Source organism: Lissotriton vulgaris, chromosome 6, assembly GCF_964263255.1.
Source record: "Lissotriton vulgaris chromosome 6, aLisVul1.2, whole genome shotgun sequence".
Lineage (NCBI taxonomy): Eukaryota > Metazoa > Chordata > Amphibia > Caudata > Salamandridae > Lissotriton > Lissotriton vulgaris.
In genome coordinates, this window is record NC_141694.1 from 209,986,409 (window position 1) to 210,004,142 (window position 17,734).

The 17,734-nt window shown below is 43.0% G+C and overlaps 1 protein-coding gene across 2 annotated transcripts in view; it reads left to right on the forward strand.

Moving 5' to 3' along the window:
* The window catches only part of CD2AP (CD2 associated protein), a 630,446-nt gene that overhangs the window by 263,653 nt on the left and 349,059 nt on the right, over positions 1-17,734 (forward strand). For both annotated transcript variants that reach the window (XM_086926250.1, XM_086926251.1), the window contains exon 5: positions 12,709-12,829. In XM_086926250.1, coding sequence (XP_086782376.1) covers positions 12,709-12,829 — 121 coding nt within the window. The remainder of the gene's footprint in view (positions 1-12,708; positions 12,830-17,734) is intronic.

Below are 17,734 nucleotides of genomic sequence, written 5' to 3' on the forward strand. Positions count from 1 at the left end.
TGTCTTAGTAGTAACAAGGTGCAGGCTTCTTTACCTACACCTCACCACAGGGCAGCCTACTTCTGTCGCTTAAATCTATGTAGCGAGTCGTAATCAGATCCCTCGTTCTCCGTTGGCTTACTTTGATTGTGAGTTTGTGAATTCACTTGAAGTGAAATAACTTCGTTAAAAAAATGAAATGTATTTGTTGGATATATTGCCGGCTTGGCAAAACAAGCATGGCAATCAACACATGTATTTAAAAAAAAAAAATACAAAAAATGCGATAACCTATGTAAAAGGAATTAATAGTACTATACATCTAAAAATCTGTGCGCTGACGTTTAAAATTAAAGTTAATTTCAAGTTTAGATAAGGTATACCATACAAGGGATAACGAAAAACGAATGCAATTCGTTCTTTTGGATCACATAAATAACAAGCCTCAGGACTCCTGTCTGCCCACTACACTCTGTTAATTAAAACAGAGGCCTCCGTAATAAAATTCCTACCAGACATCACATTTATTTCAATAGAGTACCTTCTACAATCTACCTTCCGCCTGTCTTATCAGTTAAATACAAATGGAAGCACCAAATATCTATAATATACCAAAGTAATTCGAAAAAAGTGCAAAATGCATGTACTTGTAACTTGAACTACGTACATAATTAACTTAAATAAGGACAGATAGTGTGCTGTGTAATCTCTGAAAGACGCAGTGATATTGTAACTGCTAATTATATTGTAAGTGCCTTTTCTTATTAACAATCATTATCATCCAGGCATGTATCAATTCCAGCACCCTTAAATCTACCCTCTTACAATACTAAAAATATTGCATTTGAAAACCAGTTTTTATATAAAAGTACAGTGTCTAATACCAACTCCTTATGTTAAACTTTACAAATCTTTCACTTGTTTACCAAACGCATCATCCCCCATCCACTTCCGTTACAACGTTTTTTTTTAAGAAAGAACAAAAGTGCCTGGTGCACACGCCTTTTATACACAATCATCATCCTCCATGCAGCCTAATTTAGTAGTTTAAAAATGTTTCTGATAAAAAAGCAAGACTGTATGGGAAAATGTAAAGTGCCTACTTTAAACTCCTTGAAATAAATGATTTTATGCCACCTAATCGCTGAGTAATACCAGGGCCGGACTGGCCATAGCAGGCACAGGCCGTTTTCCCAGTGGGCCGGAATGGTGGGGGCCTGTTCTGGAACGGTGGGAGGGGCGTTTTTAGGTCTCGCCTGGCGTTGCAGCGCATGCGTTGCTCGCTTGCGAGATCTAGCCTGGCGTTGCAGTGCATGCGCTGACCGCTTGCGAGATCTATTGCCGTTGGTTTTCTGTCTGGGTTATTTGGAAGTGGGGTGGAAGCTCCACCCATGCTTTTTATTGGTTATCATAAACTCTCGCTTTTTACTGGAAGTGACGCTTGTTTGTTCCCTCCCTGTCTTCCTTTTGCCTTGCCCACCCGGACTAGAGATTTTGCAGGGTGTGACATATGCGCAACGTTCCTCACAAACATGATTTGCATATTTATCTTGCACAACAGCGGCACTGTTTTCTGCTCTATACTATAGCTCTCCATAGCGCATGCCGATTACACAACCTCAGCGTTTCATTTTATACCTGCCGTTAACATTAACATTTCGCTTCCCCTTTCGGAAACAGCAGAGCGTTTTAATTGTTTTGTTTGTTTGTGGCTTTTAAGTAGTATCTATGCTGTGGTATCCCAATTATTACCTCTCCATGACGTTTGTCGTCATGGCGTGTTTTTGTTAGAATCATGTTTTACATCAGTGGTGCGATGTTTTAATATACAGCACTCCTGCGTTGTTGCAATCAGCGGCGCAACGTTCCTCATTACAATAAACCCAACCTTTTAGTGGTATTCAGAGTGTGAGCTTCAATAATTACAATTTTGGCGATGATCTGACCGGGCGCACAAGACATAAGTTCAGAGATCCCGAACAACATTAACCCACGGATGTAAATACGGCTGTTTTATCTTGTAATTACCATGTGAATTGGGGAAGACTGTGCGTCAAGACCCAAGGGCAGTCAGCGTACCAAAATAGACGTGTGATCTGAGAGTAGTGTGTGCCCTGCACCATCTCGTGTCAACTCAAGACCTGAAATGGCATCGTGGGGCAGCGAGGGTGAAGAAGACTGCACTTCGTGACCTGGAGTGAGGAATCAGTGAAACAAGACGTGTATGTGAGTCTCTTTACTGGCACTGGTATGACAGCATTTAACTGCGGGTGCTGTTGTGACTGTTGGGCCTTTGCTGAGATGTGCGTGACCATGTTATCTCTTTATACGCTGTACTGCCTCGAGCATGGTGAAGAACTGTGACGGCAGCAGGAGTGCAACGCATACTTTGTGGCTCACCTTCGGTTTGAGTGGGGTTGCGGAGGCCTCCTAAAAGTAGGTGGGCCGCATTCAAGGGCAGATTTTCAGTGGGAGACCTTGAGCTGTGAGGCTTAACTGCGGAGCACTGATCTGAGTCACGTGACTGTGTATGTTTGGTTAGTGAACTTCCTGTCGGAGTCCTTGCTCCTCATTGGCTGGGTTTGCCTCAGTTTTCACTTATTGGATAACTGTACATACACTGTGGGGCTTGCAAAGCTTTCTTTTCTTGGGAAACACTGTAACCCTGTGGATGTTAGTTAAGCAGTGGTTTGGAACTAGGCATTTTTGTACGCTCTCAGCTTTCCCTTTTTTTTTTGCCTATCACAATGGATGTCACCACAGCAATTGTCACACAGCACCTAATAATATGCAACACTCATGCCTACAGCACTCAAAAAAATATACTACACTTTATACTAATATACAGAAACACATTACTACTTATTACAACACTACACTGTCTACAACTTATACTATAACAAATTTTGGCTACCCTTGCTAATGCTACAAATGCTATATCACAGCAACTATTCATTGCAATACTTAAACACTGCGCAATACTGCTACACTACTGCTACATGCACCTATTGCCGCCTGCACTAACTGAACATAAGCTACAATACACATACTTACTCCACATATACACACAGCTCTTTATCTGTCACATACATTCACTACACAAAAAACAAAAACATTAAGCAAAATTGTATTACAATGCCAATAACTCTAACTCTAACTGACGCAAGACCTGTTGCATTGCAAATGCTTGTTAAATACTGGCACTGTGGTGGAGGTGGCCCAAGAATAGGGTGGAGGGGGGGGGGGGGGGTTACCGTGACAATAATAACTGCTGTGAGGACAAGTGCCCAAAGATTTGGGTCGGATCTATAAAGATCAGACTGAATACCATCAGGGTCTGGGGCTTTGTTGTGTGACAACCCAACAATACCTTTCTTAACCTCTTCTTCCTTGAAAACAAGTGCTGAATTCCCTGCCTCACATCTGGGGGGACTATGTCAGGGGGACACTGAAACATGACTTAAAAATGAAGCACCCAATCCTTCTCTGTAATGTAAGCGCCCATTGCGTTTCCTACATTTTCACTAAAAAAGGGGCTGTTTGTTATATTCCAGTACCTGGAACTATTCTTCAGAGTTCTCACCTCAATTAACTCATTCCATGTTTCCTCCTTTAACGTTGCCCTGCGTCTGGCCAGTTCTACCTTATACTCCATAAGAGGTACTTGCCTTAAGTTTCTCATCCACTGGAGTATTGTTTGGGTGGAAGTTGGGTTGAGTTGGGGGGGGGGGGGGGGGGTGGGGGGATGGGAGACTTTTTTGTTGTGAAATAAAATCAGGTGGGTGTCCGACCAGTCGATAGGAATATGGCTGAGATACCCGCCACCCCCTCAACACAATCCCCAAGGATGGGAAACCGGAAACAGTTCTGAAGTTTTTGGAAGACGGGAGGGAGTGACCCTCCCGGCCGTATTTATTAAAATATGAAACAAAATTAAAACATTAAATAAACAGTTTCATATTATGTACAATTTCATTACCACATTGCGATGTTTGGCTAACCTTAACAGATTCTCTAATACAAAGGTTCTCCTAGCCGAACTAACATCCTTCAAAACATTTACTTGAAATTTTGAAATTGTACATCCTAACGTTTAAGGGCCAACGGCAAGGTCGTAACCGGTGTCAAGATCCCTAACCCAGAAATATCGCCCTCACTTGTGAGTGGCGGCCCAGAGGCGTACCTCAAGTGCAATTACCAATTTCCCTTGACTTGACGGGGGCCCCAATAAAACTCGACGCCACTTAGAGGTCGTACGAGGACTCGTGTGAGGTATCTAGAAGGTAGCGTAGACCCCCCCCCCCAAACCCCACACAACTTACCACATCTGCCGTCGCAGACGTCCTAGCCCCGGGAAATTCCCCAGGAGGGGGCTGTAACCCCTCCTACCCAGGAAGGGGCCTTGACCGCCTTTCCTTTTCTTTCGGCGACCCATCCTTAGAAGGGACCGCCTCCCCGTTGAGGGGCCAATGGCCACCTCCCCCGAGCGCTCCCATCCGTGCTGGGTGACGCCCACTCATAGGGATCTTCCAATTAGTGCTCACCGATCATGACCTTACCGCCCGACCAAAATAAATACGACAATGCTAACTAAATGACTAAACTAAAAAAGACAGTAGCAACTACAATTTTATTCAAAGCATGCTTACCAATGAACACTAAAGCAGAATTTCTTTATTTGCGAAACGTAACACAAATCGACCATTCTTTATTACATACTCAAAATCATCACGATAATACCACAACCTGTAAACGAAAATCAGAGTTATCCATCAACTTTATTCAAAAAACCACTTGCTGTCCTCAGGGGCTGGTGGGTGGGTCAAAATTGGCTCTTCGTTCCGTCTCGAGCTCACGTGCAGCGAGGAGGTGCAGCTTCAGAGCACAGGAACAAGAGGATGCCTTCTGATCTTGCTTCTCCTTTTATCCGTCTTCAGGGCGGGCGTAAACCCGCCCCTGCCTGCCCCAAGGGCGTGGCCAGCCGCGTCAGTGTCTAGGCCAACCCACTCTAGGGCGGGAAAAGGCGCGCCCCGGCTACGCCGCTTCGGGCATACCAGCCGAGACTCGCCTCCCGCCCAAGATGGCTTCCCGGGGGGATCGTGGTACTCCGCCATACGTTCGGGGGGACCGAGTGGTCGCCCCTTTCCAGGATGCAGTCTATGGTTAGTGATTTCTTCATGAACTGTTGCAGCATCCAGGGTTTGTTTATTTATAAAGTATTGGGGCTTAACCTTTATTGTGGGTTTAACCGTTGCAGTGGTGGGAGAGCTTCTTGCTGAAAAAGAGGTGGTTTAAGTACTGGATTAGAGTGTTGCTGTTATCTTTCTGGTGAAGTTGACGTCACCAAGCATGATATTGGTGTGTGAAAGTGAGCAGTGAGATATCATATTTGCTAGCTGTTCACCAAAGGATGGTACATTACCTGGTGGTTGTTAGAGAAGGTGACCGTTCATTGTGCTGTTGTCTTCCATCGTAATGGGTGTACTGATATATTCAGTGTAAGAGAAAGTATCTGTTTCACTTACATTGAAGTTATTCTTGTGGATAATGGTGATGCCTCCATTGTAGCAGTCCTTCCTGTCTTTCCCTATGATAGAAAACCCCGGTGGGACTAGTGTGTCCATGACCAGGTAAGAGAACTCATTTAGCCATGTTTCTGTAATGAATGCGATATCGATGTTGTGGCTCAGGATTGTCTCTGCAAATTCTGTATCATGTTTGGTTGTAGATCTGCAATTTGATCATGCACTTCACCTCACTGCCTTTCCTAAGATCTTGGGGGAAGAGGTCAAGGTGATGTTGAGGAGGTGTGCTGGGGGCCTGATTGTTCTGATTGGAGTGGGATTTTGCCCTCGTTCCGTGATAACCTGGATTTAATCACAGGGGTTGTCTATTAGGTGCCCGTTGTAAGATTTGTCTAGCTTCGTCGCCTCACTCAAAAACAGCATTTCGGTCGTTCTTTTGGGGCTCAGAGCTTTATTTAAATGTGTAATGGTCCGGCTACAAGTCTGTGACTTATGAGTTGTGTGCTAAGGCTTGTAGGTCGGGGGTGGGTAGGACTTGCACATATGTTTAGGTTTGTTGTGCAATTAAAAATGTTAAAGTTGATTTTCTATGCGCGTTAATCGCTCATTAAGCATGGACATTGGTCTTAGTTTTAGGGAGGAGGGAGTGTGGGTGGATTGCTTAGTGTTGAAAGGGGTAAGGCTGTCTGGAGTCTTAGGTTGTCAGTGGGGAAGAGAGTTGGGGATTCTGGTGCGGTTAGAGATGTTGCTTAGTTCTTTGTGATTTATGAGAGTTTCGGGGGGTGAGTGGTGTGCTATGGAGCTAGTGGTGTTACTCGTGGGTGTTTAATTTTGTATATTCTGAGGGGGTGAATAGCTTGCCGGGTAAGAGGTTTGCTGCTGAGAGATATGGTGGTTTTTAGTGTAGGGAATATGGATTCAAAGGTGCATAGGTTGGCATCATTGCCTTGAATCCTGATGGTCCTGTTTTTAAAGATGTTTAGGATGGTATTCCGTTTGAATGTGGGCGAGTCAGAGATTGTTTGTGCCCGTACAGGGTGTTGGTGGTTTTTGTAGTGAAGGTATTTTGTGAGGGTTGCGATCCATTTTGCAGTATGGGTAGTGTAAAAGATGAGTAATTCTCTTTGGGCCTTTTGAGGTGTTTTGGTAGAGGTCCGCGATGAGCTATTTGGGCTGATGTTTAATCAGTTTTTTAGAGCTTTTTAGCTGCTTTGGTGGATAGGTTGGGAGGCGTTATGGGGAAGGATTTTGGACTGTGAAGTTTCAGATGGGTAGTTGGTGCCGGGTAGATGCAGCACAACAGTTGCACAACAAGGCATCTGAGCTAGGTCAGGAGTGTCCGCGCACACTATGGCAAAATTTGGACAGCCGCTTTATCCTTGTACCGCGTAAATTGAATATCTAGAGAGAGCAGTGACCGGTTGCTGGGCACAGTAATCGAATCCCAGCCCACTGAGTCTCGTCCGAGGGCTCCTCGCCTGTCAGACGTCCTGGGAGCTAAGTGTATGAAGAGCCAATTTCTTACACACAGTTCTCAGAAGTGTTGTGTTTGGGGTTTGTGAGAAGTGTGTAAGGATCCAAATTCTTCATTTGGGGTTGTGCTTGGGGTTTGTTGAGGAGAGGTGTTTGAGCGATGGGTTACAGTTGCTAAGCAGCTGATTCGTTCTAACATGGCCATCAGTCCTGTTTTGGGTGAGCAAATCCCCAATCCAAGACTGCTGCCGCACCTTGATTTTCAGTCCACTTCCTAGTATTATGAGGATGGGCTGGTGAACGTGAGCCCAATCAAAGATGCCCGCTGCTCCTAATTCTCCCAGTTCTCTTTCTAATATTGTGAGGAAGGGCTGGTGAGGGTCTCTTCAGGTTCTATGGTTCCCTTGCAATGGGGATCACTAAAATGGATGCCACAACCAAAGAACAGGGGGTGGGGGGGGGAGGGGGGGGGGGAGAGGATGACTTCAATAGGTGGGCTAGTTACTTTTCTAATCTTCTCACAGTGTCTTCAAGATTGGAGATTTGGCCTTTCATCCCTGTGACTGTATCAACTGCATTTGGTAAATGCAAATGCATCAGTTATTTATTTATTGATTTGTAAAGCACCAAAATCACCCTCTAAGGTGTATCTCTACGCTTTGGGGCGTGCAACAGTCAGAGCAGACCATATGTGGACAATTTAGAAGAGCTCAGTCTTAAGAGGTTTTCTAAAAGAGAGATAATCAGGGCATTTCCAGAGACGGACCAGTAGCTGAATCCAGTTTTAGAGGGCTAAATAGGAGAAAACTTTCCCACCCATACACAATTTCTTGAAACTGGCAATAAGGAGCAAATATTTCTATCCTGATCGAAGAGGTCTGACAGAATGCTATTGGATGAGTTTTTCAACTAAATAACCAGGTCCTTTACCATTTAACGCTTTTTGCACAATACAGCATATTTTGGATGGAGGGGTAGAGGGGCTGTTCTGCCAGGTAAGTTCTTGACAAGTCGAGCTGCGGTATTTTGAACTACCAGCAGTCTGTTTAGTGAAGACTCTCATTCCCCAATTAAGAGGCCATTTCAGTAATCCAGGCGGCTTATCACTGGCGCCTGAAACAAGTGTTTTTCGCACGATGAGGGGAAATAAAGGAAATACCTTATGCAAGAGGCTTATCATATGGAAGCAGAAATCCACAGTAGTTGAGACTTGATCTTTCATCTTCAGTTTTTGGTCTAAACGTATGCCCAGGTTCTTGACCACAGTCTTGGGGGCAGGGGCAGCTCCTAATTCGGGTGGCCTCCACTCTGGAGACTGGACCTTTGGGACATCCCCGAAAAGCATGATCTAAGTTTTCCTGGCATAAATTGTTTGCCATCCAGTAAGCAATTGCTGTCATACCTTCTGAAAAGGAGGCCTGTGCATTCTTAGTTTTTTTCAAATGACAGTAAAAGTTGGGTGTCATAAGCATATGAAATTGGCGTAAAGCCAAGCTTTCAGAGAAGCTTTGCCAGCGGAGCTACATACATATCAAATTAAGTAGGGCTAAGGCAAGAAACCTGAGGCACTCCTTTGGTTAGTTCCATAGTTCACGAGCGGAAGGAGCCGAGATTAATGGTCTGTGTCCGATGGGTAATGAAACTCATGAACCATTGGAAGGCTTGTTCACAGATCTCAATCTCCAGGAGTCTCATGAGCAGAATAGAATTGGATACTATGTTGGAGGCTGCCAACAGATCCAGCAACACCAATAATACTGCCTGGCTGTTGTCAAGGGAGTATCTTATATTATCAGTGACAGCAATTAGTGCTGACTCTGTGCTATACGTTGGTCTAAACTCGGACTGTGAGGAATCGTGGCATCCTGTGGATTCAATATATTCAGAGAGTTGTTTGTTATGGTTTTCTAATAGTTTACTCAGAAGTGGTTGAAGAGAAACTGGCGGTAATTAGATAGATCCTCTACTGGGGCATTAGCCTTATTTTGAATGTGGATTATCTGTGTGGCTTTCCATTCTAGAAGTAGTTGACCCTCACTCATAGAGATGTTGAGTATTGAGCAGATAACTGGAGCCAGCTGTTTGTACAGTAGTGAGGAGATCCTGGCTGGGATAACATCCCTGGGTGACCCTTATTTAGCTACTCTGTAATGTCTCCACTATGTCTGCGGTAAGAGGTGTAAAACATTCCAAGAGATGTCCGTTGGTTACGGTCAAAGGACAGAAATTTGATGTATCATTCGCGGGGCTCCTATCTTTAGTAAATTATCATAGATGAGATTGATTTTATGCTCAAAGTGATTAGCAATCTCATCACACAATTCTTGGGATGGAGGCGAGTAATTTTTGCAGGCCTTTGGGTTAGTGAAGGATTTAAGGATTTGGTATAACTCTTTAGGAGCATTCCCTGCCTGGTTAAGTTGTGAACCAATGTGAATTCTACGGGCGTTTTTTAAGTTCTTATGATAAAGAGCTAAAGAGGTCTCCTAAATCTGTCGATTTTGATCATGGAAGTGATGCCAGCATCTCTCCAAATTTTTAGTCATTTCTCCTTACGCGACGGGCCAAATTATCTATATGTACAGTATTATGGTAGTGTGCTAGACCATCATCAATATTCCTTGATTCCTATTTACCTAAATTTATTCATAAAAAGGTCAGGTGTTATTTCATGCCACTGTCTTCTGAAACTGTTAGGAGCAGTGGAGGGGGCAGGGCTTACCTTGGGCCCGCAGATTTGGAAATTGATTAGGGAGTCCAGGACTGGTCAGGAGCTCTAAATTGCCTCAACAGTCATTTCAATGACAGAGGGTGGACAAACTGATGAGCTCCTTTGGGTCCGTGTTGGGCCCCCCATTGCTGGACGGTTTCTGTGGGCACTTTTGGTGAGCAAGATTACTTTAAGATTGGTTGGTGATTTTAAGAAATGTGCCTGGCTTTTCTTTCACCATGCTGAGACATCTGGCCAAGTGCTGCACCTGTGTGGATTCTATGGAAGTGTAGATGACATGTCTTAACATCTTCTGCTTCGCCACAGGCCACACACCCCCATCTCCTCCAGGTTTGATAGTGTCCAGATGCCTCCTTATAATGGTCCGTGCTACCTGAGTTCACTCGCCTTGACATGGGCCTTTATCTGTACGGGGTCTGGTGTTCTGTAGATGAGGAAACTAGTGCCAGCAAGAGCACCCTCACCTGCGTCTCGCTGAGTCCTACAACTCAAGTCCAGTTGTTTAGTGAGCACTGGTTATTCTTTTTTTTTTTGTAACACTCATCGCTGTTGAACTGCTGACCCTCTGCCATTTCCAGAGGGGAGCAGAGGCTTTTCAACCCACTGCCATTCCCAGAATGGGGTGGAGGCTTTCTAGATGAACTGCGAGAAAGCATGATAGTAGTCTGAAGTGTTTTGTTGTCCCAGCAGTGTATGTGTATTGAGGAGAAATATGTGGGGGGGAATCCCACAGGGTGACCTTCAAACCTTGTTCACCCCACTTCATAGTGTAGACCCCTCTCACCTGTGTCCTTGTGCAACGTCCTTCATGGGGGTGACACTCTCCTCCACTGCATTGCGGTACTGTCTGTGACACTTCCTACTTGGCCCAGCCCCCTCATCTGACGCCACCAAACCAGGCCCGGTCGCAATGACCCATAGACCTTCCGAATGAGGGAGTCCAGCCAGCGTGGCTGGGGCCCTGCCTGTCCTCTCAGGTAGTTCTCGTATGTTGCTTGCTGTTTACAGCCTCAGTGGGTCCCTGTGCCACTGCTAACTTCGCAGACCTGGAAGCGTGATCTAGAAGTGTGTGTTGGCTGCTCATCTCTGTCCCAGCTCTTACCTCTCGAGCCCACACTGCAGCCAGTCAGAGGTACAGAAGAGTGTCCCGGATCAATAGCAGGCAGTCCTTGTTTTTCCCAAAAATGTTGTATAATAAGCTTGTCAAAAATCAACCAGTGTTGGTGGAGATTCTTTGTCACGAATGCATGGATGTTTGGGTTCTGACCATGATAGACTGGTCAGCAGTTTGTGACTTTTCATATACCCTAAAACAGACAGAGCAAGAAGCATTTGCGGATGTTCTGACTAAGAACCCACCTATGGTGCCCTTGTGCATTTTCAGGGTCTGTACTGTATCAGAGTTTGTGAGACTAGCATTTACTCTGCTGGGTTTTCTTTATACGCTCTGTTGGGTATCACAATTTCTTTGAGTGAATAAAATATGTATGGTGTCAGCGCCACAGGATGACTTTATTCGTATTGAAAAGTTGTTGATGAAACCTCTGGGGATACTGTGGAGTTTGTAAAACAATATATATAGTGGATTTTGACTCCAGTCCCCAAATGGTAATTTTGTTGAAATAACCCCTCCCCCACCACTGAAAGCCCTACCCTTTTCTTTGAAGAAATTCGTGTGGCTGATTTTTAATCCTTGCTGTGGGATCCATCGTGTGTTGGATGAGTCTATTTTCTCATATTTATTGGATATTGACTTAAGTTACAAAATGGTAATTTTGTTAAATTTCCCCCTTCCTTACTATAAATTGTGTGGATACTTGTTGATCTTTTCCGTGGGCTCCATCCTGTATTGGGGGAGTCTTGATTCGCAAATAATCTTGTTGCATTTAGGCTGTCCTCTACTCACTAGTCCTGAGGAAGACCCGCAGTGATGTGTATCCATTAACTCATACATACAGGGTTGAAACGCCGACGACTATATTATTGGTCCATGTTCTTGGCCAGCCATCCTTACAACAATGAATAATGAGAAAGGTTGTTTGTTTAACTGTTTGATATAAAGATGACCGGTAGTTTGTGAATTGCTATATATAATATAGTGTTGTGTCGAGCACTTTTGCACTTTGTGTCACCTTTTCACCAAGTCACGTTGTTAAATATTTCTGTTTATGACAGCCGCCTAAGAAGAAATCAGTTTAATTTGGGTGTATGACTTTGAATACTTAATAATGAATGGAATTGTTGTGTGCTGTCTATTTTAATAATTTTACTGTGGGGATGTTGATGTCAAGATAGGCCCACGCTCCTACTCCTTCGAGCCATACATTGGTTTTTAGACATAGGTGTGACATTTTAGACATCAAATATATTTTTTTCATACAAAAATTGCGATACCCAACAGAAAACATTGTAGTCTGTAGCATTATGTATCCAGGTTGTGAGGGGCCCAGAGGCATCCTCATTATTTTTTAGGGTTTTCTTTTTAAACTTTCGTGTCCAAAATCCTTCTCAACATTCCCAGTATTATTTTTATAATCAGTTTAAGACCATGCCAGAATCGCTCATTAAGAGTGACCTCTTAACTCCGATGGGGTTGTTAACAAAATCGGAACACAGCAGAACCATTCAACGTTTACTTTGAATTACAAGGAGAAGCAGACCAAGGGGTTTAACTCGAACAGGGTCGCATTTCCTTAACCTGCAGTAACTGGTCCCGGACTACCTCCATCGCCTCCAACCTCTGGTATCAGTAATTCTTTGGATGGGAAAATTTGTCCCATTTGTCCGATAACTGGTAATGGTGGCCAAAGTGTTCTGGTAGTGATTTACTTGATGTTTGAGACGTTATAACTTTACCTATGTGCGCTTATCATGAAATATTGTTTCCATATTGGGTGATCTTTTCTAAGCTTGTATACTCCAAATAGCTGTATTTTAAGGTGGTGAAATTTACATAACCTTTATCACAGTTCCAGAAAATCCTGTTTTTACTTTCTGTAGGTAGAGGAAGGCTGGTGGAGCGGAACACTTAATGGGAAGAGCGGATTGTTTCCGTCAAATTTTGTGAAAGAGATTGACCTGATAGATGACTCTGAAACACAAGAAGACCTTGACGATTCAGGTGAAGTAATAGTGTGTACTAATGTAGTATGATTCTCTTGGGTAAATTTGTATGTTCCCTTTTTCAAAACCATACCGGCTAGGTATGTATCCCATCTTTGGGTCAAATGGCATTACTCCCCTCTGCTCCCATGCTTCTTCCTCTACTGTGTTGTTAGCTGTTATCCAGCAGCAAAAGCCTTCTACTGGATTTCCTCATAGTGTAATCCAGATTCTCTTCTCCGCCTACCCACATAAGCGAAGGAGCAAAAAAGAGGATACACTATCGTTGGCAAAATGTTTGTTTCAAATACATTGGCAGATCCAACGTGCCTTCCTTTTTTTTTTTTTTTTTTTTTTTTCACAACACATTTTTATTGATTGATCAGGTAAAGGCATATACACAGCTCTCCACAGTCAGGAGATCGCTGCCAAATCTCAACACATGTATTAATATTTTGCAAACCCAATCAATAAAAAAGGAACGACCCCCCCACCTCCCACAGATACCCAACAATCCCCCTACCCACCCCTTATCCCTCTCTAACCCAGTGCACGTAATCACAGTAAGCCTCCAGTAACTGTTTGTATCATGCCAGGCACCATGCGCCTCCCTAGGCCTGAAGTTCATCGTCCGCGTCTTCCTTTTTTGAGCAATTGGTATTACCAATATGTTTCGGTGATGCTGTGCAGCATTGCCAAAAAGAAAAAAGTGAGATAAAGTGAGCTAACGTCATGACGCTGTTGGCAGGTGTGTCATTCCATAGGCGAGTAGACTTGCGTACCCGTCCTGATCTAGGAACCTTTGTATTTTTTATATTTACTAATTCAGTGTAGCACATGCCACTTGGAACAGTAAGTGAAAATAATGAATTTGCACAAGTCTGAAAGCGCTTTATGAAAGTCCTGGCAGCTGCTGGCCCACCAAAAATATTAAAAACGTCTTTTGTTATATACTGCATGGGGTTGGAGATCAATGGAATTTGAGGGAGAAGGGAACAACATAGACTGTATAAGGTGGGGGAACGTATTCCAATAGGAGAATCAGCACACTAGCAAGAGAGCATGTTTGGGACTGTGGAGCAACTCGGACCATGTGGGCGTGGGTGTATTTTTGGGAGAGCGCAGCACAAAATAGCGCAAGACAACACACACTTTCAGTGCTTTAAAAGTGAGCAGTAGAAGGTTAGAAGTCATCCAGTGAAAAGGAAGGTAACACCGCTATGCTCCGGGGGAGGGACAAACGCACAAAGAACAAGGAAAGCCATTGAGTATGAAGCCAACTAATGGTAAGCAAAGTGTGTGCTTAAAGCCCCACCATACGTTTTTGATATGGTCCACAAGAGTGTATATGTGTGGAAGAGAAATAAATGGTGTTTGTGTGTTTCACGCAAAGACGTTACATGGAAAGGGAGGAGGGCAGTGGCTGAGTATACTTTTTACTGATGCTGCTTATGGAGAAAGAAAAGTGTGCATGTAGAGATCGAAAAGGGACACTTGATTGATTTTTGTCTGGTGTAGAACAATATTGCACGCATTATGCTGATATGCAGTGGCCTGTGATTTAAACAAACGCAACAGCATGGGTTTCGAGATTCTACTCTTCATTAAGTACATAGGCCTATATGTGAGCCTGTCGGGTGGAATGAGACAAAGCAAGCTGGATAGATGAGGGAATTGTCTGTCTGTCGTTTTGTTTTAGGTGACAGACTCTAACAGGTACCATGACATATACCATTAGAACAAATATATATATATTCTGTAGAATGAGCAAGGTTCACTAAACTCAATATAAACAGTGATGTGCCTACATTACTAAAGTCCAAAGTCAAACCTTGCTTATTTCTCCTCGGTGTTTTGCGATGCGGTAAATGCAAACAAATAGTGGACTTGTCAATAGATAACATCTTGGTTTCCGGCAACTGCCTCCTACTGTGATGTACTCAGTAAATATAGGATTGTTGATGCAAGGTGACACCTGATAAACCTTTTTCAAAATCTATCATCTTCTCTATTCTGATCAATAAATCTTAATGTAGCACTAAATTGGGCACCATTTAGGTGCTGGATATGCCATGAGCACGTTAAATGGTTGGAGGAATTTATTTGGTTATTACCCTTGATCACATTTTCTTTTGAGACAGTAAATCACAATACTTTTCTTGCTATTCTATTTGCCCTACTATTTGAAGAAACCTCATCTAGGGTTTTCCTTCATCTCAAAAAAGTTTTTTGCAAGTTTGCTTTTCCAACTCCGGTCCACTGTGTATTTTGTGTCATTGGCTTTTTCATCCCCCAGAATGCAGGCAACACCTAATGTGAACTAAAAATGTCTGCCTTGTCCAACATCTACTCACTGTGGGACTCTCAATACCATTTAGGATTTTATGTTGGGCACCTTTAAAAGTTCCCTCATTTTGAAGTATTTCTTCTCTTGGTGTTTCTTCATTCCATGCAACAGTTGGTTATCCTTTAGATTTTATTATAAACTCTTTCATGCCCTTATTTCCAAATGTGTTCCAGCTCCTGACAGCTTTTCGTATTCATAATATTGTGGTTACTGTTATTATAATATTTCTTAAGCACAATCCTGTCAAATGTTTTTACTTACTACTGCTGTTTCTTTTATAGATGTGTTGGGTTTCTCCAGTAGTGCCATCTGTTGTAGTGCATTTAAGCACCAGAGGTTCTTAAAGGTACTTGCACATCTGCAGGCTAGGAGTAGTCTCTTACAGGGGACCCTGAGTTCGAAAGAGGAAAAGCTGTTCCTTGGATATCTTACAGTCACTTTGTTAAGACTTGTTTTCAGGTTTTTTAAGACATCCGGTTGGGCTGATGTTGTTCTTTGCCTTCTCAGCAGGCTCATCCCCAAACGTTTTACCTTAACCCTCCTGTTTTCCGAACTGTTATTGTTGTCCTTTGGGCAGAGTGCACGCTTTACCTGTGCTATAGTGTTCTCTCCTTTAAACATGGTAAAATTGGCTTATAAGGAAATGTGCCAATTAGGTGTAAGTCCCTAGTAAAGTGATGCTACATGTGCTCAGGGCCTGTAAATTAAATGCTACTAGTAGACCTGCATCTCTGATTGTGCCATCCACTTAAGTAGCCTTTCAAACCGGTCCCAAGCCTGCCATTGCAGTCTGTGTTTACATTTTTAAACTGCCATTTCGGCCTGGTGAAATAAGACTTTTGGCAGGCATATGTCTTTCTTTTTAATACTTAGGAAACCCATAGGGTTGGCCCTTAACAGCCCATACGGGAGTGTGCAGTGTATTAATAAAGTAGGACATGCACTTCTAATTTTAACATATCCTGGTAGTGAAAAAGTCTAAACTCTTAACTTCGTTTTTCACAATTGCAAGGCCTACCTCTCCCGTAGGATAACATTGGGTTATTTTATTACATTTAAGAAAACTTTCAATTGTGGGAGCAGGTGGGAACATCACGTTTGGTGTCTACGGAATTGTAATTTAAAGTTCTCTTTAATTATAAATGTGGTATTCCTAATGTTTGAGATGATATTACGACATATTCTGTGTTCCATTGGAATGTTGTTGTTAAAACCAGCTTGAGCTCCTGGTGGCACCAACTATCTAGGAGCAGTTGGTCGGAACAGATTTAGTACCGAACGGAAAGATTCATATAGGAACACAATTTAGGGTTTGAGGAAGCAGCCTGTCCTTGAACATGTGCCACAGTTGGAAGCTACAGATGGAGAGGATGAGGTGGATGAATCCCAGTATGCCTTTTCCAAATTGGAGAAGCAGTTTATGAAAAACCAAGTTTGGCTGTTTTGAGACACAAGTTCTTTACTAGGGAACAACAGACTGACGAGGGCATTGATGATCATGTTACAGCTTTGCAGGTATTGACTGCACAATGGGAGTTTGAAGGTTTCACGTCTCAGTTGGTAAGATACCAAATTGTTATATGATATATAGATAAAATCCAAGAGCAGTTGCTCAAACTTAAGAATCTGTCTTTGCAGAAAACTGTTGGTTTAGTAAAAAGTGTCAGTAAAAAATGAATGCTAAGTCTAACAAAAAAATTCCTCCTTTTAGAATGTAAGAAAGGGGAAATTCGTTAGATCCAAAAACTGTTTGTTTTCGGTGTGGTTTTACATCGCATTTCCCTTATGAACATCCTTGTCCTGCAAAAAATGCAACATGTTGCAGAAGCGGTAAACAGGAACACTTTGCTAAAGTTGGTCAGTCCAAGGAAAACATAAATAGGATGAACCAGGAAGAGAAGGAATATGAAACATGTGAAAGCACAGTTAATGCTATGAAGGATTTGATTTTAGTGGTCAAGGAGGAGTCTGAGAATTGTTGATCCATATTCCACTATTAATGTAGATGGTCAAGATTAGAATTTGTTAGTCGATTCTGGTGCAAGAATGACTATGATCACTAAGGAATTATTTGAAGAAAAATGGGTCGGCAAACACTGACGGAAGTTCTCTGTCATACAAGGGAAGGAAAGTTGAATTAGATGGGTACTTTAAATGCATCTTAAATTAAAAAATCACGTTATTCAGGCAAAGGTGTATGTGGCCAAGAAAGGTTTGAAGATTTTGGGGTGGTAACTCCAAGGGTGGTTTGGCATGACAAGACCAGAGAGCAAGGAGCATGTATTGGTTTTGAGTGATGAGATGAAGGTTTGGACCAAAGCTAACAAAATAGTTTTCTGACAAGCTGGGCCACATCTAATGAGTCGGACATGAAATCAAAGTTTAGGAAAATGCTACCCCAACCTGCTCAAATTGCAAAATGTTCCTTTCAGTGTGAGAGAGTATTTAGCGGAGGAGTTGAAATCTGTGTGAGCCTGGGGTTATCGACCCCCATTGAATCATGCCTTTGGTTGTCTCCATTAGAGGCTAGAAAGAAAAATTGAACTTTGAGGGTGCACATTGATTTACGTAGCCTCA